The 14,565-nt window shown below is 47.4% G+C and overlaps 1 protein-coding gene across 2 annotated transcripts; it reads left to right on the forward strand.

Moving 5' to 3' along the window:
- Positions 1-1,558: 1,558 nt before the first annotated feature.
- Positions 1,559-13,222, forward strand: PFDN4 (prefoldin subunit 4). 2 transcript variants are annotated; one of them, XM_025470446.3, is made up of 4 exons: positions 1,559-1,758; positions 8,513-8,620; positions 9,676-9,816; positions 12,823-13,222. In XM_025470446.3, the coding sequence occupies exons 1-4, from the start codon at positions 1,735-1,737 to the stop codon at positions 12,952-12,954; spliced, it is 405 nt and encodes a 134-aa protein (XP_025326231.1). In that variant the 5' UTR covers positions 1,559-1,734; the 3' UTR covers positions 12,955-13,222. The 2 variants fall into 2 exon arrangements, with proteins under 2 accessions (XP_025326231.1, XP_035561786.1); XM_035705893.2 differs by lacking the exon at positions 1,559-1,758 and adding an exon at positions 5,570-6,015.
- The last annotated feature ends 1,343 nt before the right edge of the window (positions 13,223-14,565 follow it).

Raw genomic sequence — 14,565 nt, forward strand, 5'->3', positions numbered from 1 at the left:
AAATGCACACACAAACTGTCTCATTTAGATCTTTGAGAAGAGAAGTCTGGCTGGTGACAAGTGCATATACCTGGAGGCTCTGACAGGTAAGCCCAAGGATGAGGCAGGAGGGGATCCACGGGGACCCTGAGAGGGCCTGTTAGTTCAATAGGCTTTCCATAATCATCTCCAGCAACAGCTGTCAGGCAGGAATGTAGACTCGAGGCCACCAGGACTTGGATTTTACAAGCTAAAGCAGAACAAAAAACCTGATATTGTTGAGTGCAGTCTCCTAATTTTCAAATGTTGGTCCAATTAAAGAAAAATACTGTGTGGGCAAAAAAAAAAAAAAAACCCAAAGAAATGAATGAACCAAAACAGCATGGATCCAGTCAATGGCCGGCCAGTCTTCAACCTGGTGTAAGGGAATGAGTTCAGTCACCCTTAGTGGGGAAAGTATTCTTAAGTGGGAAAGTATTCTTAAGTGGTGATTTTCCTTCCTGACCTGTGGTCTCCAATTATTTCCATTTGCACCACAAGCTGCTTTCTTTTGTTTGTCTAGATAGGTAGGGGAAGAACGAGGTTGGAGATGCTCAAGTTTAAGGACAGGAGAGGATGCTTAACAGAAGATATGAAAGTCCCCATTTGTACTTACAGAACTGATCCTCCTGCTGGGACAGAGATCAGCTTGAAGGATGCCAGGGAAGGGGAGTGAAGGGGGATAGAGATGGTGGGATACAGAGTCAGGAGGAGAGCCAGTACCAAGGTGGCCAGGGGTCAGCCCCCTGTCCGTGCACCTGTCCAGATCAAACCACACTGCCCCAGGCCATAAGACTCTGCCTCGGTGAACAGCCCCACCACCCAGAGCCCCATGCACAAAACGCTGCTGGCAGCTGGCCCAACAGTGCGTACATCCTTCTTCCTCTTCCTCATTTTCAGAAGCCCATGCCAGTTTCCTATGATTTTGCATAATTTGAAACGTCACTTATATGAATATGGAATGGGTTTATTTATTAAATAAATTTTTAAAGAATTCTCCATTTTCATTTCTAATATGGGAAATATGGATGAATATAACCTACGTAAACAGAAGAGCTTTGGGGTGTTCCTTAAGTGTTAAGAGTGTAAAGGAATGCACACGCACACACAGGAAAAAGAAAAAAAGAATTGGGAGGCACAGGTGTAGGTGGGTGTAGGTGTAGGGTAATTGTTGGGTGAGCATTGTTGAGTAGGTTAATGGAGGAGCACTTCCTTCCTTACACCGTGTGAACTGGCAGGGCACAGACATCTCACGTCCCAGAGCCAAGGCCATTTGTTTTTAGCTCTCTTTAAGGTATGCCTACTTCTTACAAGTTTTGTGGAATTGATGCAAGAGAACTTCCCCTCGGTCCGCTCGTGGCCCCGCCCCATCCACACCAGGCCCCGCCCATTCCCCGCCCAGGCCCCGCCCCCCGCGAGGCGCGCCCCCTGCCGTCCGCCGCGGGGACTCCGGGGCGGTTCGCCACACCCCCCACTTTCTGTCGGCCCACAGGGCGTTGCCTGTGCCTTTAATTGGCACGTACCAAGTGCTTCCAGGACACATTTCCTCCGCGAGTCCCGGGCGCTGGGGGCCGCGGGCCGGAGACGCGGTAGGAGGGGATGCGGGGGCAGCGCTGTGTGCGGCGCCGCTCTGGGCCCGCGGGGAGCGACTCTCCGCCCCGGCCCGGAGCGCGCCCTCGCCGCCCTCCCCGCCGCGCGCAGTAGTCCAGTCCCAAGATGGCGGCCACCATGAAGAAGGCGGTGAGTGGGGCGCTCGGGTGCGGGATGCTCGGGCCGCGGGGGGCGGGCGGCGGGGGGCGGCCGCCGGGGCCGGGCGCGGGCCGCGGGGGGGGTGCGGCTCCGCCGGCCGGCGTGGCGCGGGGGCCCGAGGCTGCCGGCCCCGAGGGCGGCCCCGCGGCGAGGCCTCCCCGCGCCGGCTCCCCCGGGCGTCTCAGCCCCCACCCCCAACCCCACCCGGGCCGGCCGAGGCGGGGCAGCCGGGTCGGGACCCTCGGGGGCCTCCCCCCACCCCCCCCGGGGCAACCGGGTCGGGACCCTTGAGGTTCCCCCCGCCCCGGGGGCAGCCGGGTCGGGACCCTCTGGGTTCCCCCATCCCCCCCTCCCCAGGGCCGCCGGGTCGGGACCCTTGAGGTCCCCGCCATCCCCCCGGGGCAGCCGGGTCGGGATCCTCGGGGTTCCCCCATCCCCCTCCCCACCCCCCGGGGCAGCCGGGTCGGGACCCTTGGGGTTCCCCCCCTCCCTCCGGGGCCGCCGGGTCGGGACCTTCAGGGTCCCCTCCCGCCCCCCCGGGGAAGCCGGGTCAGGACCCTCGGGGTTCCCCCATCCCCACCCGGGGCAGCCGGGTCAAGACCCTTGAGGTTCCCCCCATCCCTCCGGGGCAGCCGGGTCAGGACCTTTGAGGTTCCCCCCATCCCCCTGGGGCAGCCGGGTCGGGACCCTTGAGGTTCTCCCCATCCCCCTGGGGCAGCCGGGTCGGGACCCTTGAGGTCCCCCCATCCCCCCGGGGCAGCCGGGTCGGGACCCTTGAGGTCCCCCCATCCCCCCGGGGCAGCCGGGTCGGGACCCTTGAGGTCCCCCCATCCCCCCGGGGCAGCCGGGTCGGGACCCTTGAGGTTCCCCCATCCCCCCCGGGGCAGCCGGGTCAGGACCCTTGAGGTTCCCCCCATCCCCCTGGGGCAGCCGGGTCAGGACCCTTGAGGTTCCCCCCATCCCCCTGGGGCAGCCGGGTCGGGACCCTTGAGGTCCCCCCATCCCCCCGGGGCAGCAGGGTCGGGACCCTCGGGGTTTCCCCCGCGCCCCCCCCCCCCCGGGGGCAGCCGGGTCGCTACCCTCGGGCTCCCCCCCTCCGCGGTCCCGGCCCCGCCCTCGCCCTCGCCCTCGCGGTGCAGCAGCGCGGGTCGCGTGGACCGCGGTTGGCATCACGCCGGGCCTTTTACCTGCTCGTGGCCTTGGAGCCCCGCGGGGGTGCCCCGGGCGCCGCCTTGGCCGGTGAGGAGGCCGAGGCCCAGAGAGGCGGAGTCTCGAGCCCCGGGTCGCGCCCGCCCGCATCCCCGCCGGACGTCGCGGCTCCCGCCCGAGACCCTGGGTCCCGACGGCGGACGGCGGCCCCGGGCCCAGAAGCCGGCGGCTGATGTACCCGATCCTCCCGGGAACTTAGCGAAGACACGGTTTCCTCCCACTTTACAGATGGAGAGACTTAGCAGAGCAGTCGGTGGCCTCGAAATGACTCAGCTAATGAGCAGAGCTGCAGTTCAAGCTCCGATTTTATGTTGTTCTTCCCGAAGCCCACCTTTTATCCCACTAAGCGAGTGTGAGCTCCCTGTTTACAGCTTCTAATTCCCGGAGTCCCCTCAGGTGTCTAGGAATACCTAGACAGGAGACAAATAAAATGGGGAAGGGGGGGATGCTAATAATGCCTGGTGATTACCGAGGCCCTCCTTTGTATGATGGGCTAGGTGGGCTCGGTTCTGAGCGAGCCCCACGCATTATTTTAATCTCACACTCGTTTTCAGAGGCTGCTTTTATCTTTATTTTACAGATGAGGCAACCGGTCCGCAGCAAATTAGCATTAAAGTGAGCACAACTCTCTAGAGCCCATGTTTTCAAATTTCCGTGGTGTCTGATGGGAGTCCCCTGGCTAAAGGGATTTGCTTGCATTCAACTGCAAATTCCTTGGCTCCCCTACTCAGCAATATGCTCTGTCTGAGCCACCTGCCTCCTTTGTAGGGTGCTAAAACCAGGACTGCCCCAGGCAAACCAGGGGCGATTTGCTCACTCTATTGGTCTGTCATCCACAAGTTCTTACTGAGTGTCAGAGTAGGGTTCAGGGTTAGGGTGATTCAGAGGAGTATGAAACTTTGTGAGACTCCCTCCATCTCTATTTTGTAGTTTACAGGGGCCCTTTGTTAGGTGTGGTCTTTACTTCCATAGAAGATGCTAGTTGTACTCCCCCCCCCCCACCCCGTTTGACAGGTGTGCAGACCAAAGGGCAGAGAGACGAAGTAAACGTTGAGAGAATGGTAGGGAAATGATTTGAACCTTGGACTTGGCAAAACTTCATTGCCAACATATTTTCATTCATTCAGCAAACTTTTTCAGCATGTAACGTGGCACAATTTCAGTTTTTCAGTGATAAGCAGTGATGAGCAATAATAATGCTTATACACCCTTACCCTCATAGCATCGTAGAACCGTAGAACTTACATTCTGCGGGGAGAGGCCGGCATTACTCAGTAGTCACACAAGACTAAAATTCCCAGCTCTGCGAAGAACTATGACAGAAAGGACTTGTGACACGAGGGCTGGAGTAAGGTCTGCTTTGTGACCAGAGAAGGCTTTCGTGAGAAGGTGTGATCTATGCAATGACCTAAGGAGAGGAAAAGGAAGTTGGGAAGGGATGGGGCATTCTAGAGAGGGAGTATCAGCTGCAGAGCCCCTGGATGTGTTTAAGGAAAGGGTGCCCAGGATGGCAGAGAATCGGGGGAGGTTGAGCCAAGATGGTAAATGAACATATCGAGGGGTGGGTGGTGGCCAGAGCATGGAGGATTTTCTTCATTATCTTAGTCAGACTGACATGATATGTGCAGCAGCCTCCTGCAGGTGTTTTCCAGAGTTGTGAGCATTTCTGATGGGTTAACTGCATGTACACTCTGGCCCTCTGCCCACTCTGGGAGCAAGCAGGCATGTCAGTGAGTGGGCGTGAAATATCATGGGGATAGCCCCTTGAGTTTAATAAAAACTTTGCAATTCGGAATGCTTTACCTTTGTAACATGTTTATGTCCCAGTGGGTCATGGCTTTTCTGGTGAGAGCATTTGGGTGAGGTAATTCAGTCCTCTCCAAAGGTCTGCTTTCCAAGATCTGGTTCTTGGCCTTCAGAGGACTGTGTTTGATTTCTGTCCTTGATCCTGAGTACAGTTGTCCCCTCCCCCAGAGAGGCCAAGGAAGCCCCCTTCACTCCTTATCCCACAACACTGCAGCCCCTAACCTATTTTGTTTTCCCCACCACGTGTATCATCATCATCTAGCACCATCTTGCCCACCTTGCCTTTTGCCCACCTCCTTCTCTAGAATGTAAGCTTGCAGGTATTCGTGAGGGTGGGACTACAGGGGGGTGGGACAGCCTCCCTTTCCACTGTGCCTGGCACATGGGAACCATTTACCAAGTAGTTGTTAAATGAATGACTGTGGGCATGAAAAGTGAGTAAAAATACAATGCAAAATTTTATATCGTGGAGATTTGGCAGACACCTTTAAAAAACAAAAATAAAGGCAGACCGAAATTGGCCAGAGTTTCCTTCTGGGCTTTTAGAACACTGGTGGACTCAGCTGTCAGCCCACATTCTGCTGGTGATAGCCAAAGTCAGTGTAGGACAAGACCCAGTGTGGTTCATGTCCCTCTCATAATCCTATAAGGTGCTGAGTCTCAAGAAAAGGGTACAGTCGGGGTCCAGGGAATTTTAATTTCCACTTTGAAGCTTGAGTAGTCCTATTTCTCTCTGGCCTAGCAGAATTTTCTTCTAGATCTTTGTTCTTCCTCTCTAATGATTTTTTTTTGGGGTAAGCATTGTTCAGGAAATAAAACATTTAGTTATTTATTAAAAGGCAGCTCCATCTGCAGGTCCTCAGTTTATCACCTCTGCAAGGTAGGAGGAACTGGCTTCCCCGTTTTACAGGAAGAAGCCTGAGGTGGCTCCAAAAAATGGAATAATTTGTCCAAAGTCCTGCCTGCTTGGATTTGAATCCATTCTTACTATGTTGACCACTCTGCCCCCCAATAAAAAATAAGTCCTTCCTCTTTGAGTTCCCATGGCTTTGTGAGCAAGCAGTGAGCACATTTGGCTTTCCTGAATGCAGGAGTCCCTAACCTCTACGGGGTGTGGCTCCCTTTGAGAATCAGGAGAACTGTGAAGGCCCTTCAGAGGAATGCGCAGACAGGATATGCCATGCTGCACAGTGTCGGGGGTAAATGGACTGTTCAGTGTCTGTGGATCCCCAGGTAAGAATCAGCCCTTCCCTGCCAAAGTGAAGCTTCACGCAATGTCGGAGTGTTCCACAACAGTGAGATGAAAACAGAAGCCACTGCCAGTAGTCTTGGAAGGTGCTGACTTACCACTTTTTGCTGTAAACAGAACTCCGCTGGGTGGTGTACAGTTTAACCACGGACTTCACACACTGCCTCACACAGCGACTGTGGCCCTGAGGCCCCAGTGAGGAAACCACCGCTAAGGAAACGGACTCCAGGCCCCAAGTACATGCTGGGGGCTGCTAGGAAAGGAAACACCTGCTTTGGAAAGATAGAAACAGGTGGCCAAATTCCTTCACAACCCTGTAAGAAACGGTGTGTATGTGAGTCTGATCAAGCCGGATTCAGAGTCACATTCAGAGACCCATATATTAGCCTCAGCTGTGGGTCAGGCCAGCCCTGCGGTAGTTGCTCTCATGAGAGTGACCCCGTTCAAGCCTCAAGATGACAAATGCATCTATAAATACATGGTGAAGTTTTGAGGAGCTCAGTATTTTAAACTCTTCAGGCAAGCAGGAACTCTCTAGAATTCTCCGTTCCCTGTCTGCTTTGGGAATTGCTAGTTCTTATGTAGGCAAAACCCCTCAAATCCCAAGATACCTAAATATGGGCTTTCCTTTGGTGTCTGTAGTGCAGCTCAGTGTTTCCCAACTTCTGTATTCTTAAGTCATGCACAAGGTTGGCCAATCAAAGCTCTGTGTATCGTGATCTAAAGGAGTTTTTCAAGATACCCTCTGGGGGTCTCTGATGCTGAGCCTGATGCATGTGAAAGTGTCAGTTCTGTGATGAGAGCCCAGGCCAGGGGAGGGCTGAGTTCTAGGCATCTGCCTCCGTGTTCTGTTCATCAAGCTCCAATCTCATTTGACACAACAGGTTGCCTTTCAACCTCTGGGGAAATAAAAATGTGCATCTCTTATGTGACAGGTCACAGGAGACCAGGTGAAGGGAGGAGGCATGGTTGTTGTGAATCATTACAAAAGAGCAAAAATAGGCCTGATTGAAGCTCACTCGCTTGCTCTTTCTTTCCCTCCTCCATCACATTCTAATCAAGGGCTCTTGTTCTTATCTTATAAATGAGGGGAAGCTCCAAGGAGAATCTAGTATTTAATTTCTTTTTGTTTCTTTTCTTTCTTTCTTTTTTAATATATGGTATCCCTTTGAGAATCCGGTGAAAACCAAGGACTTCCTGTTGCCTCTGACAAATGTGCATGATTGCGTGTCCACATGTGTTTTTACATTCAGTTTCTTTTCTTTTTCTTTTTTAAAAATAATTGGCCAGAGTTCCCTTCTGGGCTTTTAGAACACTGGTGGACTCAGCTGTCAGCCCACATTCTGCTGGTGATAGCCAAAGTCAGTGTAGGACAAGACCCAGTGTGGCTCATGTCCCTCTCCTTATTTATTTATTCATGAGAGGCAGAGACATAGGCAGAGAGAGAAGCAGGCTCCATGAAGGGAGCCCGATGCAGGACTCGATCCCAGGACACACCCTGAGCCAAAGGTAGACACTCAACCACCGAGCCACCCAAGTATCTCTTACATTCAGTTTCTAAGAGCTGGTGGACCTGTCTGGACTCTGGAGTCATACTTACCTGATTTGAAATCGAATTCCACCACTTAATACTGGCTTGTGACTCGGGGGACATTATCCTGTCTGTGCCACACTTTCTCCATCTATAAAATAGTGCTACTTCCTAACGGTCATACTTAATAAGATTCATTGAAGGGTTTGCAATGAGGATAAAGCACTAGAAAGTTCTTGATACATAGTAAGAGCTCAGTCAATGTTAGCTATTTTATACTTTGTCATCTAAGTACTCTATAATTTTATTTACAAATGTAATCACACTATTTCTAGACATTCAATTTTAATCATTTTATAGTACCTCATATCCTGTTCTTAATGATGACATGTAAATAGGGTCCGCGTTAAAAGAAACATAATTTTTACCATGTGTGGAATACAGCCACTGAAATGCATAGTAACTCTCTAGCCAGTGTATCAATTGCATTAAGCATTAGAAACCGTCAGGTTCCTGACAGCTCCAATAAGCTTGTGTAGGTTTTAACTCTGAGAGAAGAAATTGGTATGAAGCCTTTACCAGAACTCATTACCACATCATTTTTGCTTCCTGGGTTATTTTGATGAAAGAATGTTCCAGCTCGAGAAATTCTGCTCTAGACCAAGGTTGGCTGACTTACTTAGTTCAGGACTTATTCTTAATTGTTGTTCATATTTGAAATGTTTTTAGGCTTAGGCATTATTCCATAGACTATCGGAAGAGATTATAGATGTATGAACAGATCTGGAGCTTGTGGAGCAAATACTTATAAGGCCTTTGTGATTTTCTGTACCATTTGCGATTCTTGACTGTATGAGGGCAGATAGTTTATTGAATTATTTCAGAGTTATATAAGAAGCTAACCTATAACTTCTCCAGTAAAATTATAAAATATTGAAATGTTTTCTCAGGCTGCAGAAGATGTCAACGTTACTTTTGAAGATCAACAAAAGATAAACAAATTTGCACGGAATACAAGTAGAATCACAGAGCTGAAGGAGGAAATAGAAATAAAAAAGGTATTAAATAAATATTTAAGAAAAATGAAAGATCTTTATACTATAGGTGTTTTTTGTTTGTATTTTTTTGTTTGAGAGAGAGCGCGTGCAAGCAGGGTTTTGGGGGGCATAGGGAGAAGGAGAGAGAGAATCCTAAGCAGGTTCCACGCCCAGCATGGAGCCCAATGTGGCTTTTGATCCCACAACCCCAAGATCACGACCTTAGCTGAAATCAAGTGTCTGATACTTAACCCACTGAACCACCCAAGTGCTTCTGCTATAGCTTTTTAAAACTGAATTCAGTAATACATGATTCTATTTCTCTGGGCCCGTTGTTGCATATGACATAACCCACTCTAGTTAGTTGAAGAAAAAAAGACCTTGCTTAAGGGATGTGTGAGAACTTCCAGAGTGTTGAGGGGGTGAGCCTGGGCTGGCGCTCCAGGAGCAGACCCCAGAACCGCGTCTCCCGAGAACATGGCTGGTGCTGGAGCTGCTATTGTTTCCAGTGATCCCAGAGCCAGCCACGTCCTCCAGCACGGGAAGCTGCGCTGCAGACCTGGGAGTGCTGGGTGGCACCCCCGGCCCTCGCCCCAGCCTCTGCCCACTCCCAACTCGGGCCTGTGCTCAGCAGCTCCTATGTGCTCCTCCGAGCTGAGCTCCAGTTCAAGGCCAGTTGACTGGTGGAATGTGGGTTCATAGCTACCTTCATCCTCTCATCGAGCAAGGCTGAGAAATGGAGGTTTGCACTGTTTTCATTCTACCACAGGAGGCAGAACTCACTAGGTGGAAATTGGCGGAGTAGGACACATTTTGCGTGGCCACAGATGCCCGCCGTCCCCCACAGATGCTTTTAGCATTCTGGAAACAGCTAGAGGCAGTGAGTTAGCTTTTAAGCGCTTCCCTAGGAAATGCCACGGAGAAATGTAAGAAAGTCTTATGTGAGTGTGGTGATACCTTTGTGAAAGGGTCTCTCACAGAGTTGGTGTCCCCAGATTAAAGTTGGACCTTCACCTCCGTCAGGGAATTTTAATTATGAGTGTGCTTTTCATTGCCATTTACTTTTGTGTTTCTAGAAACAACTCCAGAATTTAGAAGATGCTTGTGAGGACATCATGCTTGCAGATGATGATTGCTTAATGATACCTTATCAAATTGGTGATGTTTTCATTAGCCATTCTCAAGAAGAGACACAGGAAATGTTAGAAGAAGCAAAGGTATGCTGGAGTCTTTCCCTGGGTGAGGGAGGCTGACTTCCATTAGGGTGTGTGTTGTTATGAAGAACACGTTAATTCTAGGTGTAGGGAAATAACGGGGCCTAGGTGATACTGCATGGGTTTTTACAACATCCCGGGCATGCCATGAAATGAAAGCCTTGGAGGTATGATCTTACGTAATCCCAACAAGGGCTCTGGGAGATGCAGAGCCTTCGTCCCAACTTAGAATTGAAGGTCGGGGCTGAGAAAGGTCATGGGACTTACTCAAAGTGACATGGAGGGCCTAGGTAGCCTTTTGACCCCAGAACCCATGCTCTAAACTCACTGTGTGGAAACTATAGAATATTACAGGGTAGAAGACAAAAATCACCTATAATCCTACTACCCAGAGATAAGCACCCATAGTGGACATTTTCATTGGTTCTTATGTTTTCACCTACTCTTTTCTCTGCGTAAGTTTACTTCACATTTTGGTCAGTTAACATTCTACCAGAAGTACTTTCTCATTCTATTTAGTGTTCATTTGTCCAGCACATCTTCACTGAGGGCCTGCTCAGGGCCAAGCACACGTGCTTTGAAAACATTTCTGATGACTGTCTCACATCATGCGGGTGGACACTGATTCAGTTCACTGCCCTCCTGGTGTTAACATGAATTGGTTCCCAGTGTTTTCCTACAGTCATGTTGTAGTGAACATTCTTACACTCAAGTCTTTTTCACGTTTAGGATTCTTTTAGGAAATAATCAGGCAGGTGTCATTACTGGTCAGAGTATGGATTTATGGACAAAATTTGAGGCATTTGAGACATGGTATGAAATTAGTTTCCAATTCACACGCCCTCCAGCTGTCTGTGAGAGGAGCAGTCACGTGCACTTAAGACTGGTAGCTATCAAACATTTTCTCATTCTTTTGAAGTTTGCTTAATTAATATGAATATTATTTAAAATATTAGTCTCTGTTCTTCAAATGTCCTCGAAAGCAAAAATTCCTCTGAATTAAACTCATGTTTAATAAGCCTTGGGAAGAACTAACATTTCTATTCCTGAATCTTTCTGTGCAGAAACATTGGTGTTTTCCCTTATGTATAAAACCTTTTTCTTTCACGGTAAAATTTTATAGTTTTGTTCTTTTTTTTTTCCACCATCCTCAGATACTCTTGTGGAATATAGGTTATAGTTTTTGTCACTGCTGTGAACGCACTTCCCTCCCTGTACCCCACACAGACAGTGAACCTTTATTCTGTTGTTCATTCATTTATCCATTCATTCCAGAAGTGTTTGTTGAGTGCTTACTCTGTATCAGGTTCTGCCATGAACCCCGATACGGGGAAGACAATGAAATATGCCTGGTTCCTGCCTGCATGGAGCATATAGTGTAAATGTAAAGAGAAAGTTCAGCAAGTAAAACTAGTAATGAGTGGAAGGTGGTGTGGGCAGAGAGGTGACTGTCGGAGCACAGAGCAGAGGAGTGTGTCTGCTTAGGTGTCAGGGTCAGGAGGGCTCCCTGGGAAAGAGACAACGCAACACGAAGTGGGTCTTCACCAGAAGAGGGGACAGGATGTTCCAGACCAATGTGGAATGGTCGTTTGTTAAAGTGATCATAAAAAGATCATGGTGCAAAAAGGCCACTAAGAGAAGTTTTGATTAGTTGGAGATTTGGGAGCCTCTGAAATTGTGCCTTTGTCTTTGAAGAACTCTGTCCTGAAAAAAAAAAAAAAAAAAAAAAAACTCTGTCCGATGAGTTGATAAATTGACTTTATTTTAGCGGAGATTGGTTGGGAGACTTTCTTTGCAGGGTCAGATAGCAGATACCCTGGGCTTTGTGAGCCATCCAGGCTCTCTCACAATTGCCATGGAAGCAGGATGTGTAAATGCATGCCCAGGGCCACAGTCCAGTAAAACTGCACAAACAGGTATCCGGCTGGATCAGGCCCGTGGGCTGTAGTTTTTGCTCACCTGGCCCTAAGGCGAAGCGGAGCCTTTCAGGGGCTTTTAAGAAATGAGTGATACATGATAGGACTTGGCTTTTAAAATAATTTTCTTGCATGTCATAATTTCACTATGAACTAGGTTTTCAGGGTAGAGAAGTCTTATCTCCTTTCTAATAGCTGTATGTCATCTTTGTTTCTCATAGCTGTGGTTCTCAAACTTTTAGCAGGCATCAGAGTCCCCCAGAGGGCTTGTTGAAAATTCTAATCACTGAAATCCCAAGAACTTCCAAATCAGAAGGCCTGGAGTGCAGCCCCAGAAGTTTCCAAGCATTCTGGGGGCCGTATTTTGAGATTCAGTGGCCAGGCTTCGAAATGAATAACATTGTCAATACTAGGCATTCTTCCCCAGTTCCTAATATTAATGGGTATGCCATTTGTGCAACTTCATATTTTCTTGGTTATGTTCAGGAGAAATCCTTTTTTTGATTCTGGCCAGTAAGGAACTTCTGACATTCCATGCATTTCATGTGAGCAGCACTGCTCTGTGTCAGAAATGAGGCACCCGTTACTACTGTCTCTCAAAGTGGCTCCAGGGGCCCAGCAGTTGGTGAAAATTTCTTCCAGATTCTGACTATAAGTTGTTATTCTTAATTATTGGTGTTAGTGTGAATTTTTATCATTTCTTCTCGTTTCATAGTTATTCTTGAGAAAGTTGGAAGAGGCTGTGTTGGAAGCCAGGCCTGTGATAAAACTTGTTTACCAGAAGTATTTGTATAGAGGTTCTTTATTAGGGTATGATAATTTGGGAATTAATTTTCTTTTTTATCCCTTTTGTTTTTTAAATCAGCAAAAACTGAGAAGATTGATTTGATTCATTCTATAATAAGCAAATATAAATTATGAATTAAAAGTATCCACATTCAGACTTTTTGTTTAGATTTAATTATCAGTGTTATTTAGCTGCCTGTCCCAAGTTTAGAAAGTTTGACCTAAAATTCTTCCCAAATATTTCATCTACAGATGCTCAGTAACCATCCATTGAATAGAATTAATTTAAATGATTTCTTTTCCCCAGAAAAATTTGCAAGAAGAAATTGACGCCTTAGAAGCCAGAGTGGAATCAATTCAGCGAGTGTTAGCGGATCTGAAAGTTCAGTTATATGCAAAATTCGGGAGCAACATAAACCTCGAAGCTGATGACAGTTAAACATTTTATAATACTTTTTTTTAATTTGTTTAATAAACTTGAATATTGTTTAAAATGATAATTTCCCTTCTTCAAATGATATGGAAAGCAAAACTTTCTTTTTTTAAAATTTTCATTTATTTAATGGAAACTTGCCTATTTTCACATGTCTTGCTTATTTATTTTATATTTTTAAAAGAAGACAGTATTCATCTATGTATTTTGCATAACGATTCTATCAAGTGTAGGGGCTTTATGTCATGTTATTAAAATCGGTTAAGCAACCTTTTATGTTTCTATATTATCATTCAGAATATGTGTTGCAGTTTTTATTTATAAGGAAGTCTCACGGTTGTGTCATGTTGTTTATATACATCTCTTCCAGTTGCTGTTCAGAGGTGGTGAAAGCACTACAGAAAGATCCCATCCTACATCTGTCCACTTTACTCACTCTACCATCAAAACTTTGTCAAATGCTAAAAAAAAAAAAAAAAAAAAAAAGTATATATTTTATTTAAATATACATATATCATGTTATATCTGGACATAAATGTTTCACAAGTCTTTTACGTATGTATCAATGTCCTAGATCTTAGTAAAAGAACCAGGTAGTGCTGAGATATGTTGGGGCATGCTGAGCTTCATACATAGAGCAGAATGACAGAAGAATATTTTAGAAACCAAGAAATGTATCAAGAGGAAGAAATATTTAGGATTTTTTAATCATAAGTTTCAGACCTTATTACAGAGCTTTAATTGGGGTTTATACTGATAATGATGATGTTAAACAGCTATGTATTTAAAGATTAAGCTTTTCTCTTCAAGAATACACTTACCCTGCCACCACCACCCCCATACACATTTTGGGATTCGGAAGGACCTAATTTTATTAACTTTCCAGCAGGTGGCACTGATACACCAAAATACCAATGAAAGGATCATAAAAAGAGGCTATTTCTAGGATTAGGTATACATAATTTTAGAGGCAGTCACTTTTTAACCTTCAAGGCTAGACATTGCATATGTCATGTTTTTGGTTAAATACTTAGAAGCAAATCAGGCTTAAAGATAAAATATGTAAGTCTAAGATTCTAAAAGACATAAAAGCAAACTTTAAATTGCTGTGAAATGTTCCCAAATAGTCCTACTCAGATTCTAGAAAATAATCCTTACAAGGACACTTTTCTTGCATGCATTTGGTTGGTACTCAGAGGGGTGAGACTAGAGGCATCTATCATGAGGGTATGGTAGGGGATAGGTCACCCCCTCAAATTAGAGGAGTTTGAGAACATTTTCACCAAGATTCTAAAGGTGGAAGGTAACCACTAGGAGGGCCATGTACCTTCGGAGCCAGAGGAGGGAGCAGCCACTCCCTTCACTCTGGAACTCAGGGAGGGGCTGCCTTCATTTGAAGCAGGACAGACCTAACCTGTGACATCCCTACAGAGACAGCCCAGAGACTAGACAGCCGGCCTCATTCTCCCTCCAAAACCCAGCCGGTGCCCACCATTGGCCAAACCCAGTTGGAATCCAGGGGTAGTTGGCTGGAGGCGGTCTATCTCCGGTGGAGAGGGGTGGTACATGGATGCATCTGGAAGGCCAGTGGAAGATCTAGCACAGGATGGTGGCTAT

The sequence above is a fragment of the Canis lupus genome, chromosome 24 (assembly GCF_003254725.2).
Source record: "Canis lupus dingo isolate Sandy chromosome 24, ASM325472v2, whole genome shotgun sequence".
Taxonomy (NCBI): domain Eukaryota; kingdom Metazoa; phylum Chordata; class Mammalia; order Carnivora; family Canidae; genus Canis; species Canis lupus.

Coding starts and splice junctions, on each gene's coding strand:
- PFDN4 (XM_035705893.2), top strand. CDS start 5,986: ATGGACTGTTCAGTGTCTGTGGATCCCCAG. Junction 8,621..9,675: donor AGGAAATAGAAATAAAAAAG/GTATTAAATAAA, acceptor TTGTGTTTCTAG/AAACAACTCCAGAATTTAGA. Junction 9,817..12,822: donor AAATGTTAGAAGAAGCAAAG/GTATGCTGGAGT, acceptor TCTTTTCCCCAG/AAAAATTTGCAAGAAGAAAT.